Genomic DNA, 15,860 nt, shown 5'->3' on the forward strand with positions numbered 1-15,860 from the left:
CAGTGTAGGTCCCAGAGCAGTGCCCGTGCGCTGGCACTCAGGCTGCATACTGGTGTGATGAACTAGAGGTTTCCTAAGCTGCAGGAAATCTTTGGTTAGAACTTTAAAAAAACAAAACACTTTGGAGGACAGCACTCTCAAATTTAAATGTTCATAATTGTAAGGATTCTGTCCCCTTTTTGTAGCAACTAGATACTGAGTGTGAGAGTGTGTGTGAGTGTGTGTGTAAATAAGTACTGCCATTTATTGGAACATAGATTCTTTGTAGGTGCAGTGCACCCAAGGCATTGCCTGTTTCCTGTTTGTTCCTTTACTTCAGTGCTGATGTCTCCTTTGTCCTGAATAACTGTCTTTCAGGCAGTCCCAACATTCTCATTCATTCTCTCTCTCTCTCTCTCTCTCTCTCTCTCTCTCAGTTGAATTTTCCCACTCTTTGAAAAGCTTCATGAGGTTTTCATCAGTCACTATTTGGGTGTTGACCACGTTGCGTGCGTAGTAGCCCCCTTTAGCTTTCCGACCTCTGCTTCCTTTCGCTGCTGGAGGAATTAGCCATGACATCTACGTTCCGATGGTGCTGCCCACTGAAGGCAGAGGAAGCCATGTGCCTGGCACGGTGTCTGGCATTGGAAGAATGTGGAGATAAATGCTTGCTGATGGTAGCGCTTTATTAAATGAAAGTATGCTCCTGTTTTATTTTCCTCTTGCTGGGGAAACTGTGGCCTCCTTTGAGTACTGGTGAGTGAGAGGCCGCAGCAGTGTTGAGTTCGAGGCCCTGCTGTCTGGCAGACACTTGTGGATCTTGGAATGCCTTTAAAGGATTTGCCACACCACACTGAGTGTCAGCTGCTCACTCAGAGATCTCAGAAGGTAGAAAGTGCATCCTGGCGTGGTTACTTCCTTTCTCTGCTTTGGAAGTAGTGTATTTAAAGACATAACTAGGACCATTACTTTGAATAGGGACAGAAAGGAATCTCATGATATTGTATTGATTTGTGTATATATTAGTTTCCACTAGGTAAATAATTTAATAGAATAGTCATCAAATGGGAGGGGCACTCTGGCTTCTTTCCCTGCCTTGTTCATGCTTCCTGTTTGTCTCAGAGTGGCCGATCCATGCCCTGAGGAAAGGGGCAAGGCCATGAGAGCAGAAGGGGCCTTGAGGATGGCAGTGTGGAGAGGTCCCTGTGTGTGTGTGTGTGGGGGGGGGGGAAGCAGAGCTTCCGTGTTGGGTTCCTGTCAGGGTTTCTTTTGTGTGGTCTTGGCTGCGGGGTGGCTTCCTGCTTGCTGCCGTTCACCTGAGCGATGGCAGCATATTGCAGCTCCCATCTGCTTTGGCTTTCTTGGCAGGTCACTTCTGCTGCTTGCTGGGTGCATAGAGCTAGGCAGATGTCGGAGGCCTGGGCTACATTTCTTTTAAACTGGCAAGAACTCCACTGTGCCTACCACTTAACCTATGGGTGTCAGATCCTGTTATAATGGTTGTGTGTTCTTGAAAACATAAGCAAGCATTTTATGGTTTAAAACACAGGATAAAATAGACCCCCGGCTTCACAATTTAGCAGTGGGTGAGGTGCAGACAGGCAGCTAGACCTGCAGAGTGAGGAACAGCGATGGGAGTCTTATTAGGTTCTTTGTGAGATCGTCTCTTTACTACATTTTTCTTCTTTTCAGAGTAACCCAAAAATCTTCTGAGAGCCCCCACTTTGTACTTCTTGGGGTTGGGGTGAGGACTAAGCTTGTACATTTACTTGTTTATTCTTTAGACAAGTTGTCACTTTGAAGTTCTGACTGCCCTGGAACTTCCTCTGTAGTCCAGACTGGCCTCAAATCAGAAAGCTCCACCTGCCTCTCCCTCTGGGTACTGGATTAGAGGCGTGCTTTGGTGATTGCAGGTGATCCACGACAGCTGTCATTTCAACCTGGGTTCTCCCATTGGGGTTAAAGGAGCTGCTAGAGACTGTGGCAACCATCTGGCCGAGTTGTGACCTCAGGGGAAATTTGAATACAGGACTTTGAGAAGCCTTTTCAGATTTGGTGTGCTGATATCTGTTGCGGAACACACAGCATGGAAGAGAGCAGACCTTGTAGCCATTTTTGCTGTTTTAAAAACAGTCTTGTATAGCTTTGTCCATCAGGGTTAACCACAAATGCTCACAGCCTTTGGATCAAAGACAACTGAGTTATAAAGCCCCTGTTAAGTGAGGTCCCAGGAGGAACACGAGTCCTTTAAGTCACTAGGACACAGCTCTCACTTTGACACAGATGTACTATAGTGCCATTCCAGGAGCCCTGCAGACTCAGAGAACTAATGTGCCACCACAGGGACACTTTCATTGCCAGGGAACAGCTTAGCACTAAGGATAGGACGGTAGAAAAAAAATCCCTAATTTTGCACATGTGTGTGTGCACACCTGTGTGCTTACATGAATGCATTTTTGTATGCATCCACACACATGTAATGTGTGTGTGGGTGTGCGTGTGTGTGTGTGTGTGTGTGTGTGTGTGTGTATTAACAAAGTCCAGTAAGATCTCACTGCATTAGACCTATGCACTCGATAACTTTTTTATGATTCTTCATGGACTCTGATGGTAATTTAATAGTTAAGTACTGCATCATCTCTCATAACAAAAACATTTGCAGTCATGGCCTCTGAGGTGGCTCAGTTTTGCACCCAGGGCCCTGTGGTGATAGATGACCGGCTCCTGCTTGCTCTCCTCCTTTGTGCACCAGGTTTCTGCAGACACACACACAAATATAATTGACTTTAAAATTGAAGAAAAATAAATACAGATAACAGTATTTTTATTGCTTTGTAATGATGTTAATTCATTATGGGAAAAGATGAGAATTACTAAGACCCTGTGAAGGCTTCTGTAGACTACTGTGCCCAGGTGCTGCCTTCTGAAGAAGTCAGGCCTGACCAGCAAGGGACACTGTTAGCAAAGTCTGAGCTGCCAGAGGGAAGAACATTTCTCAGGAAGGAGAGCAGATATCAGAGAGGGCTCATAGACTGAGGGAGAGCGGATATCAGAGAGGGCTCATAGACTGAGGCAAGAGGTTTAGTTAATGGCAACTCAGAAAATTCCAGAGTGATAACTTGATTACACAGAAAGCATTTAGGTAAAAATTATCTGCATGCGTTCTGCATTGTGAATCTGTTATCAAAACACTTTACACCTTGAAGAGAATAGGAGCTTATTAATATTCATAGTGCATTCTGAAAGCACATATAATAGCTGTTTTCTGAGAACTCAGCTCAAGATGTAAAAGACCCTTTAAAAATACTGTAGGGAGTGGGGCTTTCTCCTTTGCAGTTCTGCAAAGCCTTCCCCAGACACCCTGGTCTAAGGCAGGCCAATCAGCAGCCTTCAAAGGTGCTTTCTTGGTCAAAACCATTTACTCTAATAGGAACCTTTAAAGAAAAACAATCTTTCAAGGTAGAATGCTCTATTTTGTACCTCGCTGTACTGAAGCAGCCTGATCTGTATTGTGTTGTGCTGTGTTTAAAAGACAGTTTCCTACCAAATAGTTGAAGCTGGTCTGAAACTCAACCCTTTTCACCCTGTTTATGTATTTTATTTATTGTGTATATTTGTATGTACAGCTCTGTGGAGATCAGAGGACAGCTTACAGGAGTTAGTTCTCTCCTTCTACCATGTGGGTTCTGGGATCCAACTCAAGTCATCAGGCTTGGTGGCAGCCTCCTTTCCTCAGTGAGCTACTTCCCAGCTGGCTGACGTCAGCTCTTCCCTCCCTCCTGCCTGCCGCAGCCCCAGGTGTCACCCACACATTCTGCCTCTAGCAGCCTTTTCCACGAGGAGTGACATGAACTCAGGGAAAGACCCATGTAGTGAGAATTTGGGATTTTCTGTTTCTTTAAAAAACAGAAATATTGTAAGAAGTTTTCATTATAATCCCAGGTATGGGGATGTGGGGCGGCTTTACAGCAGCTGGGTATGATTTGCCTCGTGTTCTAGCAGAGGTGTGGTTTTGCCAGCAGCAGATAGTTTTTACAAGTGGGTGACGTTTGGAATTTTGGAAGATTTTCAGAGGGTATGTAAATACTAGAGCCCTGAGAAGTGGGTATTGGTTATTCAGGGGATTGGTTGCAGTTTGTTAGTAGTCATGCTCAAAGAAAAAAAGAAATTAGCTTCACAGATCTCTGCTCCCCCTCTGTCGTTCTTTTTCCCCTATCTAAGTGATAGGGGGTGAAATGGGGCAGGGGGAGTGGTAGAATAAGGATGGGGAAAAAACCCCACCAAGCCGCACAGACAGGGTATGGGTCCCATGGTCAGGCCCTGGGAAGGACTAGCCAGATATTTTTCTCATCATTTGTTAATTGTTACATAGTTCAACAGTGAATTAAACCCAGGTCTGAACACTGAAACTAGAAGCGCATTTGGTAACACAGACCTGTGATCCCAGCTATTATGGAAGCTACAGCAGGAGGACTACAAGTTCCAAAGCCAGCTGGGCTGAAGCACTGGGATGCGGTCCCAGAAGAGAGGTGTGTGACATAGCACAGCACTGGGCTCACCTCAGGCTGTTCAAACAAGGAAGGGGTTTGGTTTCACCCTCTCCTCAAGACCCCACCCTCCTAGCCAGTCCCACACCCAGCACATGTACCCTGAAGCTCACTTCCTTCCTCGGGCTCACCCAGTGTGCCAGGACTTACCTTAGTCTCACAGCCTGTCACTCCTTGTGGGGAAGGCCCCCATCACACAGACCGTCCTTACCACACTATGACTGAATGACCTTGTGTTTTAACCCAGAACTCCAGGTGCTTCTTAGTATCTTAGAAACATGGTAGAAATGTTTAGAAAACCTCAAGAGGAGAGTATCACAAGGAAAATGAAATATTCATTCAGTCTCTGCTCCCATCAAGCCGATCTGAGCGCTGCTCATGACAGGTGTTACCCTGGCTCAACAGTCAGTGCGACGGCTCAGGACAGAAGCCCTCTGGCTGGGCCAGAGAAGCACTGGGGGCCAGATTTGGTCTTTACTTTGATTTAAACGTTAAAGATGAGGAATGGAAGGCCAGTTATTCTACCGAAAGAGCAGCAGCGCTAGCCCCAGGTGTGGTACAGCTCTGTACCAGTGCTGAGTGTATAGCCCAGCAGTGAGTATGCAGCCCAGGAGTGAGTGTGCAGACCAGGAGTGAGAGTGCAGCCCAGCAGTAGACAGTAGTCCAGCAGTGAGTGTACAGCCCAGCAGTGAGTGTGTAGCCCAATAGTGAGTGTGCAGCCCAGCAGTGAGTGTGTAGCCCACCATTGAGTGTGCAGCCCAGGAGTGAGTGTGCATCCCAGGAGTGAGTGTGCAGCCCAGCAGTGAGTGTACAGCCCAGCAGTGAGTGTGTAGCCCACCATTGAGTGTGCAGCCCAGGAGTGAGTGTGCAGCCCAGGAGTGAGTGTGCAACCCAGGAGTGAATGTGCAGCCCAGCAGTGAGTGTGCATCCCAGGAGTGAGTGTGCAGCCCAGCAGTGAGTGTGCAGCCCAGCAGTGGGCAGTAGTCCAGCAGTGAGTGTGCAGCCCAGCAGTGAGTGTGCAGCCCAGCAGTGAGTGTGCAGTCCAGCCAGAGGGGGCTGCTGAGCTAGTGAGGCTTTCCTGACTCCACACCCTTCCTATTACACACCTGTATATACGCTATTTAAAACGCTGGTATTGGAGGCTGGAGAGATGGCTCAGTGGTTAAGAACACTGACTGCTCTTCCAGAGGTCCTGAGTTCAATTCCCAGCAATCACATGGTGGCTCACAACCATCTGTAATGGGATCTGATGCCCTCTTCTGGTGTGTCTGAAGACAGCTACAGTGTACTCATATACATAAAGTAAATAAATAAATCTTTAAAAAAAAACAACCCACTGTTATCTAGGGACCCACCACAGTCTAAGGAGGGGGTTGACGGGCCTCCACTGCCTACAGACCACAGTGCTGTATTTACCTGAATTTCTCTGAAACAAACCATTTTGACAGCTTCTTTGTAGCTTCCAATAAAAAGATACTTTGAGGGAGTACTCTGAACCGAGCTTAGCAATGGGCCCTCGGCAGCCTCTGAGTCTGGCTGTGCCTAGAGGAAGAATTTACTTTTATGAAAACAGTTCAATAAATTGTCTAATCAGTAACATCAAGGCACTTAAAATGACATTTTATGAACAAACTCCAGGTAATTATTTTAGCATTTCTTGCTTATACTTTTCAGACATTATACACCTTACTTAGGTGGAAAATGAAAAAGAACAAACTTCAGGAGGACTGGTTTGTGTGCGTCCCAGTGGCCGTTGTTTTTCTTGACTGTGACTTGAAAAATGAAACTCAGGGCCTAAGAGAAACTTAGTGGTCCAGAGTGCTTGCTGCACAACTGTGAAGACCTGAGTTGTGATCCCAGCAGCAGCAGAAGCTGCTGTGGCCTTACACTCACTCTCGTGTGATACCATGGTATATGTGTTGGGAGGCGGGATTTTAGAGGGAGTCACTGGCTGAAGGCATAGGGCAGAGTGCCATTAGACAATAGGAGTACACACACACAGTCGTGTGTGTGTGTGTGTGTGTGTGAGAGAGAGAGAGAGAGAGAGAGACAGACAGACAGACAGACAGTTAGGAAAGGTTTGTAAAGTAAGAGAACTGAAGCCAGCAGCTCAGTTGATCCCACAGACTTAAAAGCTCCTACACCACCATCCTTCTGTCATCGGCTACCTTTCTGCTTCCATTTTTCTTCCTCTTTCTCTTGTCTTGGGGCTTGTTAGGATACAAACCCTGTGAGGGGCAGAGGTGGCCCCCAGAGTTAATTTTGCTGCCCTTGTTTGGGTCCACGCACCCACATGGAGGCTTACAAACCTGTAGCTCCAGCTCCAGGTGCCCAGTGGCCTCTTCTGGCCTCCACAGACTGATGTACATATGGCGTGTATAGACTCACACAGGCAAATATAAGATAAACAGACGACAGGGCCCAACCTAGAGCATGCATGTAACATCATGTGCACTAGTTGTATTGGTACAGTCCCACGTTTTCACTGTCAATTCACAAATCTCATTACATACACAGTACACCAGATGGCAGGGGTCTAAGTGAACAGCCATGGATTTGAGGTAGCTAATGGGAGCAACATTGATTTCCAAGCCTGGTTGCAGCTGTGCCCTTGTGTAGAATGCCTTAGAACTCAGATAGTTTTCAGCCTGTCCTTTCTGTAAGAGGAGGGAGGGTCTTTGTAGGAAATGGCCTGGATGGTACTAGTGTGCCTGCAGTGGGCATCGAGCCTGATGCCTGTGTGCATCTTTGGAGACGAGGGGTAAGTGGGTTACATCGCACCAGGGAACTCTGACTTGGTTACCTGGTGAGATGACACAAGACACCTTTGTCACTTTGCCAGTGTGGCCTTTCCCACCATTGTAGCAGTGCCATGGCTAGGGGTGCTTGTGGTTTGTTGAGCACCTGAAGGACACTACAGCAGTGAGAGGCAGGACAGCACCTGCCTGATCTTACCTCAGTAGCTTTCTGTGTGGCAAATGGCAGGTATCCAAAGATAGAAAGGAGATTGTGAATTATCTCCTTCACTCACCTCACGGCTTGTGGGTGAGTGGCTAGGCTTTACAGCACATTGTCCAGCAGTGGTTTTACAGTAGTATAAGCAAACTGTCCATGCGCGCCCCCCCCCCCCCCCCCCGCGCTTTCTACTTGGTAGAAGCAGATACACTGTCTGCACTATTTGCGTCAGGCTGTGCCCACGTCAGGCTGATCATGTAAGTGGTAGCAGAATGAAGTCTCTGGAGGCAGCAGTCTGTGCCTGCAGCTGCGTTGCACATGCCAGGGGCATCCTCAGAGAGGCGGTAAACCGGCAGCAGGGACAGGCACCACCACCTCTGATTGCTTCCTCCAAAGCTTGATCTTTTCTTGTATTTTAATCAATAGTAAAAATAAGTGATTGACTCAGAACTCCTTTTCCACTCGTGCTTCTCTGTTCTCTGTGGGGTGTGTGAGAAATGCAGGCGAATGCTATGACGTCACCCAACATTCCCTGTACTCAGCTCACTTGGTAAAACAAGTGCATCTTCTCTCTGCACTTACTAATCCTGTTGAGTCAAGCTGAGCTTTTGCCTCTGCTGTCCGCACTCAAGCCTGCTCCTTGTTTCACTCTGGATCCTGCCCTGGCTTTCTGTTCCCAACTGCTTCCTTCAGTGCTTCCCTCCCGGGAGCCCGAGCCTGATGCTTTGATTGCATTGTTCCTGTGCTTCCGTGCGAGCTTCTTGCAGGGTCGGGACCACCACCCACTAGCCCTTTAGCTCTCTGCACTCTGCACTCTGCACGTGCTTTGTGCTTACTGGCGGGCAGCTGGGCGGCTTCAGCTCCATGCAGTTGATAGGAGAGCTGTGCTGTGCAGCTGTGACTCCCACCAACTCCTATAAACTGTGGTATACTGAGTATAGGGCCGTGGATAGGACGAGTCAGCCCAGTCCACTGACTGAGAGCTAGCTGACCCAGGGCGAGACAACGGCTTCGGTTCAGTTGTGTGCTGGGTAGAGTCCATGTTTCTAAGGACAGCCAGTCTTACTGTGCATGCTTTAAATGTGTTCCCTTTTCTTGTGAACTTGAAATTTAAACGTATGCATATCAACAAGTCTTTCTGAGTTCTTTTGGGGAAAGAAAAACCTCCCCAAATGAGCCCCCCTCTTTTCTGTGTTGTGCTGAATATCTACTTCTAAGAGCAGAAGTGCATTCTATTGACAGAACTTCACATTCTTAGTAAAGCACAGACCACCAGGGTACCGTCCTCACAGGACCTTGTGCTTCCCTCGTGGTAGCGATGTGCTTCTCTCGTTTGCTGTAAAGCATTACGATTTTATTCTTGAAACAAGACTGCATCTTTTGAGGAGTGCTTCTGATATGCCCTGTTGTCATTGTGTGGAGACCTCGTGAACAGGAGCCGCTTCCCAGAGGCGGCTGCGTCAGCGGTGTGGTTTTGGTTCCTAGGCAGTGTTCTTGAGGACACTTTGGGGAATGAGGGTGTATTACTGGTGGCTCAGGGCCAAAGCTAGCAACTTTGAAAGACTATGCCACTGTCGTAACTTTTCCCTCCATGGCACATCAGGAAATCAGTACATAAATGAGAAGAATGTGAACTGTAAAAAAGAATGATGTGGTAGATAAGCCTCCTACCTCGAGGGGAGCCGGCATCACCACGCCGTGGTGTGGGCACTGCTCTCATTCGGTTCTGCTGTTGTTTTGAAGTAGGATCTCTCAGAGTAGTTCAGGCTGATCTCAGCGCCTTGGTAGATCTTCTGCCTCAGACTCCCATGTGCTCAGATGACAGGCCTGTGCCAACCTGCTCCTACCATTTCAGCCAGTTTTATTTAACCTTATATAATGTTCTAAGCTGTGTGACATTTTTACTACACTGAACCCCAAATAAGTAAAGCCATCGTTATCTCTACAATGGGGTAGAATCTCAGCTCCATTGCTTTTGATCTTGTCCATAATTCACTTTAAAAGTAATACTTAAACTTTCTGTTTCCTCTCTTATGGAGCTAACAGGGGTTGAGTGTTCACTGTGCAGGAGGTCCTGTGGGCTCTCTGGTCTCTGGCTGACAAGGGAGTTTCATGTGTGAATCCTGTTGAGCACCTGTGAGTGTTAAGAACTAACACACCATCAACTAGAGGCTGCTATGTGTCTCCAGCAGATAAGGGCCATCTTGGCTGGGTGGCCAAGGGCAGAGCCGCATCCAGTTGCTGCCCAGTGCTGCTCCCTGCTGCTTGTGAAAGCAAGTGTCCTGTTTTTCTTTCAGTGAGCATCTGTCCTGTGCTTTCACATTCTTCCTTCATGGAGAGAGTAACGTGTGCACAAGTGTGGAGATAGCTCAGCACCAGCCGATCTATTTGATCAACGAGGAACACTTACACATGGCCCAATCTTCACCTGCACCATTTCAAGGTCAGTCAGAGGCCACGTGTGTGCGCTGCCCGCAGCAGCATCACTACGTGCAGAGCTGCCTCTCCCTGTGGAGTAGGAGGGCTGGGTATTGAGGGTGGGGATAGGGTGGAGTGAGGTCCTGTAGGAGGGGAGACTTGCTTCAACAGGTGGTCTAAAGTAAGCGAGATCAGCTAATGACATTTCTCAGGTAAGCACATGTCTAACGTGGGCTTGGTAAAGCTGTGCCATTTCCTTTGGAACAAACTAAGATTGACAAGCATCACAGGCCAGAGTCTCCCATCTCCTGGCCATTGCACACAGTGAATGAAGGGGCTGTGGTTGTGTCTGCCACCAAGGCTCTTCAGTGAAGTCACTGACAAAAGGTGGTTGCTAACAAGGAGAGCTGGCTTTCTGAGTCTCTTCCAGTGTACAGTTTTGTTAGTGATGTTACTGTCAGCATTATTCTCTTTAATTGCACACTGTGGATGAGTATCTGGCTATGACTTGACTTCATACACTGATGGTCTCATCACTTTTTATCTTTATCTTTGAACTAGAATAACTGACTTTTGATTCCACAAATCTTTATCTTAATCTTAGGAATTCAGGATTTTCTATGAATAATAGTTTTGAAATGTTAAAAACCATGAAAAAAATCTTTCTGGCTCAGTTTGATTTATCGTTTCTAAAAATGTCTGGCTGAAAAAGACATGACATACAGAATGTAATAGCTTGTCCCCATGTGGGTTCTCATTTATTAAAGAAATAATAAAGATAAGTTCACCTTAAGTTGTGAAGATAAGTCCACCTTAAGTGGGGAGAGACCTTGGATTCTTCTACCTAGTTCTCAGTCTTACTAAGAGATAGGCCTGCCACCCCTTTCATCATTGTTTACATTCCGCTAGACTAGAAAAGCCAGGCAGCCGGACAGGGCAGTGCTGGCATGCCATTAACCCCAGGACTCAGGAGGCAGAGGCCAGTGGATTTATGAGTTCCAAGACAGCCAGAACTACACAGAGAAACTCTTGTCTTGAAAAACTACACACATGTACACATACCCCAAGACAAACAAGTATAAAATTCATGTAAAGTTTAAAACAACCCAATTCTCAAAACACAAACTAAGACGCCATACAGCATGTGCTAGTGCCAAGGATCAGGTTTGTTTAAATACTGTGTTTGAGTCTGAGATATGGAGGAACGCCTGATGTCATCTCCAGTGTTCTCACTTAAAAGCCTTTATGAAGATGCAGAGGTCGTTAGAGAGGAGAAGTAGTTTCTACCCTTGGCGGTGGGAGAGAGTGTATTGGGAATCAAGGGCCCTAGAGACCACATTCTTTAAGTCAGCTCTGCCTCTCTTCCCCCATGTAATACATTACCCAGCTGCTGTAAAAACTGGTGGCACACTTGAAAGAGAATATATTAATTAATATTAATTATTATATTCTCATTAATATGGGAAATAAATAAACACCAATAGAGAAATTCTTTAAATGTTTTTAAAGTTGATAAAAGAAAAAAACAGCGTTTGGATGCTGATCATGGGATGGATCCCCGGATACGGCAGTTTCTAGATGGTCCATCCTTTCATCACAGCTCCAAACTGTGTCTCTGTAACTCCTTCCATGGGTGTTTTGTTCCCAATTCTAAGAAGGGGCAAAGTGTCCACACTTTGGTCTTCGTTCTTCTTGAGTTTTATGTGTTTAGCAAATTGTATCTTATATCTTGGGTATCCTAAGTTTCTGGGCTAATATCCACTTATCAGTGAGTACATATTGTGTGAGTTCCTTTGTGATTGGATTACCTCACTCAGGATGATGCCCGCCAGGTCCATCCATTTGCCTACACTAGCAAGATTTTGCTGAAAGGACCCAGATATACCTGTCTCTTGTGAGACTATGCTGGGGCCTAGCAAACACAGAAGTGGATGCTCACAGTCAGCTATTGGATGGATCACAGGGCCCCCAATGGAGGAGCTAGAGAAAGTACCCAAGGAGCTAAAGGGATCTGCAACCCTATAGGTGGAACAGCAATATGAACTAACCAGTACCCTGGAGCTCTTGACGACTCTAGCTGCATATGTATCAAAAGATGGCCTAGTCGGCCATCACTGGAAAGAAAGACCCATTGGACTTGCAAACTTTATATGCCCCAGTACAGGGGAATGCCAGGGCCAAAAAGTGGGAGTGGGTGGGTAGGGGAGTGGGGGAAGGGTATGGGGGACTTTTGGGATAGCATTGGAAATGTAAATGAGGAAAATACCTAATTAAAAATAAAAACAAAACACCTGAAGCCAGGTGTGGGGGTACATGCCAGTTCTCTCAGTTTTAGGAGGATAGAGAATTCCAGGTCAGAGTGGATTAGAGATAACTTTGGCTATGGGAGATTTGTCTCAGAAAGCCAAAAGGGAAGCGGGGGAGATTGGCTCAGTTAGTGCAGTGCTTGCTCCTTTCCAGCATCATCAGAGCCTGAGAGCTGGATATGAAATAACCTATGTCCTCAGTTCTGGGGCTCTGAGCCTGGCAAATTCCTGGGGCTTTCTGGCCAGCGGGCAGTCTAGGCAGGTCTGTGGGCTTTGTATTCAGTGAGACACCTCATCTCTCCTACACCTTCTCCAGGAAGGTGGCCCAGCGGGTACGTTTTCCCTGATAAACACCCTAAGTTTACCCTTGGGATTCAAGTGCTAGCACAGACTTCTGCAGACCGTCCTCTTACCTCCATATTTGGGCACACAAATTAATTTAAAAGACAAAGATGCAGAGAGGAAGACCTCTGACATTGATCCTGGTCTCCAGACTCACGGGCACACACATGTATGCACATAGACTACACACATACATGCAGTGCACACACAAAGCCACAGGGAAATGGGGTACTTTCCACTTTGAGTTGTCTAGTCCCCTAGAAAGGATTATTCCAAAGACTTGTTCACAGGGCCACAGTGTAAGTGCCATGGTAGCCTAGCTTGCTTCTAACTCCACCAAAACAACCTTGGCTTCAAAGACTGAAGGAAGCAGAACTAGTGTCAGCTCTATACTGGAGTTCACGCGGCCTGAGCATCCTCATCATGCATCCCTGAAGATGTGAGTCATGCTCTGGGCATTAAGATCTGCTAGTAGGCGTTTATTGTTGTTATTATATACTCTATATTACCTATTATACTCTGATTATTGCATGTGTAGGGGTTCTCAGGATCCACATCAGTGCTGAGTGCCACATAGGCCTGGGTCCATGCCCATGTTGATCAGCCATTATCCATACATAGTCATGGATTTTAATGTGTAGTTGATTTATAAAGTATATAATGATAGAATTAAAAGTGTAATGGTATCTCAACTTGATATTTTTAAAAATTGATGTAATTAAAATACGTATAAATAATTCTAAAGTAAATTTTGAAACCACACTGTGAAAGACTTAGGATATAAATCAAAGGGCATGAAGTATAGTGCTCTCTTTAACCTAAAATGACCAAATAGAGAGGATTATATGTGACACCTGTCTCTCCTTTCCATAGTACTGGTGAGTCCTTACGGCTTAAATGGCACGCTAACAGGGCATGCATACAAGATGTCTGACCCCGCCGCCCGCAAGCTGATTGAGGAATGGCACTGTTTCTACCCGATGGTGCTGAGGAAGAGGGAGGAGCCTCGAGAAGAGGCTGAGCTGGGGTATGATGACGACTTCCCGGTGGCAGTTGAAGTCATTGTTGGTAAGAAAGTGTTTGCCTGGGGAACTGTGTTCTAACTCCAAGGGCCCCTGCTTCCTGTCCCTTGTGCTGTCATGGTGACTCTGGCACACATATTCAAGCAGGTGTGCTTGTGCAGGACTTCCTCTTCCCTTGCATGACCTGCTCACTGAGTCAGTGTCTCAGCCTGATCCTTGCTGTCATCTCTCCTCACAGGTGGCGTCCGGATGGTCTACCCTTCGGCTTTCGTGTTGGTCTCTCAGAATGACATCCCAGTTCCTCAGAGTGGTGCTGGTGCCGGAGGGCACGTCACAGTCGCACAGCAGGGGCTTGGTAGTGTGAAAGACCCCAGTAACTGTGGGATGCCACTGACTCCCCCCACCTCCCCAGAGCAGGTGGTTATAGGTGAGTGCGACCCAGCATGCCCCTAGGAAGGATTCCCGGACCACCATCAGCATTGCAGAATCCCTGATGAAGTGGTAGAGATGGGCAAGGGGTAGAGTGTGAGAAGGCCGAATGGCTGTATCTCAGAGTTGTGCCTGGGCAACCTTAGTCTCTAGTCCGTTTATTGTGTTGGTGCATTCCTTATTTCTGCACACACAATTACCCTGTCACACGTTATGTCCATGTTTCTGCACATGAACAGGAAACTGCATGCTGATGGAGCAGTATGGGCGTGGGAAGATGTGGGAGGCGATTCTCAGTCTCTTGTTGGATACAGAGTAAAGAGCACACAGAGCAGGTGGCCAGGGCCAGGTTGCAGTCCTGAGGGCATGTTCCCTAGGGTCTTGCTTTCTCCAGCAGGTCCCACCAGCCCTTTTACCACTGCTCAGTGAACTCGGAAGGGTTCATCCTTTGATTTAGTCAGAGGAACTGTCTCTTGAGGTGCCTTACAGACATGATGCCCTGGAAGTGTTTCCTAGTCCAGTCAAATGGACAGTCAGAGTTAACCATCAGAAGCCTTGGACCAGGGAGAGTTGGAACCTTTGCCTAGCTGACAGTTGCTACCCAAGGACAAGTATGCAGTGATTCTCTCTCCATTATAAGAGAGTGTTAGATTAGCGTGGACACTGAGTCTCTACTGATCTGCTTTCTGAAATAAGCAGCCACAGTCCCCCCAGCTCCCCAAATGGAGAGATTGTTTGAATGGAGAACAAACAGTTTGGTTCACTTTGTTGAGTGACAGGGCTCCTGTTTTAACACTCCTGGCTGGAGTTAGCCTGTTCTGGTTGGAAATCCACCAGCAGTTGTGTGGTGGTGTCCATAGTTCAGAGACGCTTATGGTATCGGAAGCTGGGCATAGATTAGGTGCAAGTGTTTTATGTGCACCACTTATGGGTCAGATCGTTCTTGCCCAGAGCAGATCGTTGACGTGTCTCTTCCAGAAACAGTTTGCCATTGATTGATTTTTATTATAACTAAATTGGAAAAGAAAATACTTCTTTATTTTTTGTAGTAATCATCAAAGACCCTATCTGTTAGTATTTTGAATATTTTAAATTTTTGTCAGTTTTAGTTTATATGATAGTATATTTATTAAGTCAAATAAGAGAGAGCCATGGAGTTGACTAGACATTGCCTTTAGACTGGCCAGTGTCTGAAATGGGAATAGTATGAGCTTCTGTCAACACGTACCATCACAGTGGGTGTGGCCAGAAAGAATAGGTAGCCATCAACAGCGGGCAGACGAACTGGACACACTTGAGGCAAACATCACTTGGAGACAACCCCTTTCCGTGATTTAATGCTAAGCTCAGGTAGCTCACATTGGGAGTAAGGCAAGCAGTTCCAGACACCAGTGTGCCAATGAATTCTTTCTCTTGCTTGTGCACTGTGTGCCTTTATTACACAACTGTTTAAATGAGTGAGCACAGAGCTGTCTCTGCTGCTCAATCTGCCCCCAAATATACTGATTATGTTTAGTTTCTAAACTCAGGACAAGTAATGAATGCTTGCGTCTTTAATATTATAATTATGATCTCTTCCTTATAAGTGAGGTTGCATCTACATGGGGTGAGATGTTGCTGTGCAAGTCTTCCCAAGTGGTGTGCATGTTTAGTATGTCTATTGCCTTAGGGGAAACACAGAGAATCCCACAGACCCAGGCTACAACTTGGTGTTGGTATTGGTTGGTGTATGTGGAAAGAGCTGTGGGGTGGATTCTCTCATCCCTGTAGATAGTGTTGTTGCTGGGAGAGGAGACAGAGCTTCACAGATGTGAGTTTGGCAGGTACAATACTCAGCAGCCTATGTTCCGCCAGCACCCATG

General features: G+C 46.6%; 1 protein-coding gene across 5 annotated transcripts in view; it reads left to right on the forward strand.

Annotated features, from left to right (window-relative positions):
- Med13l (mediator complex subunit 13L) overlaps nucleotides 1–15,860 on the forward strand; it is a 208,673-nt gene that overhangs the window by 151,191 nt on the left and 41,622 nt on the right. For all 5 annotated transcript variants that reach the window (XM_021162041.3, XM_021162043.2, XM_021162042.3 and 2 more), the window contains 3 exons: nucleotides 9,779–9,924; nucleotides 13,421–13,615; nucleotides 13,808–13,996. In XM_021162041.3, the coding sequence (XP_021017700.1) occupies nucleotides 9,779–9,924; nucleotides 13,421–13,615; nucleotides 13,808–13,996 (530 nt within the window). The remainder of the gene's footprint in view (nucleotides 1–9,778; nucleotides 9,925–13,420; nucleotides 13,616–13,807; nucleotides 13,997–15,860) is intronic.

Source organism: Mus caroli, unplaced genomic scaffold, assembly GCF_978045245.1.
Source record: "Mus caroli unplaced genomic scaffold, Mus_caroli_1 scaffold_4, whole genome shotgun sequence".
In the NCBI taxonomy this organism is placed as follows: domain Eukaryota; kingdom Metazoa; phylum Chordata; class Mammalia; order Rodentia; family Muridae; genus Mus; species Mus caroli.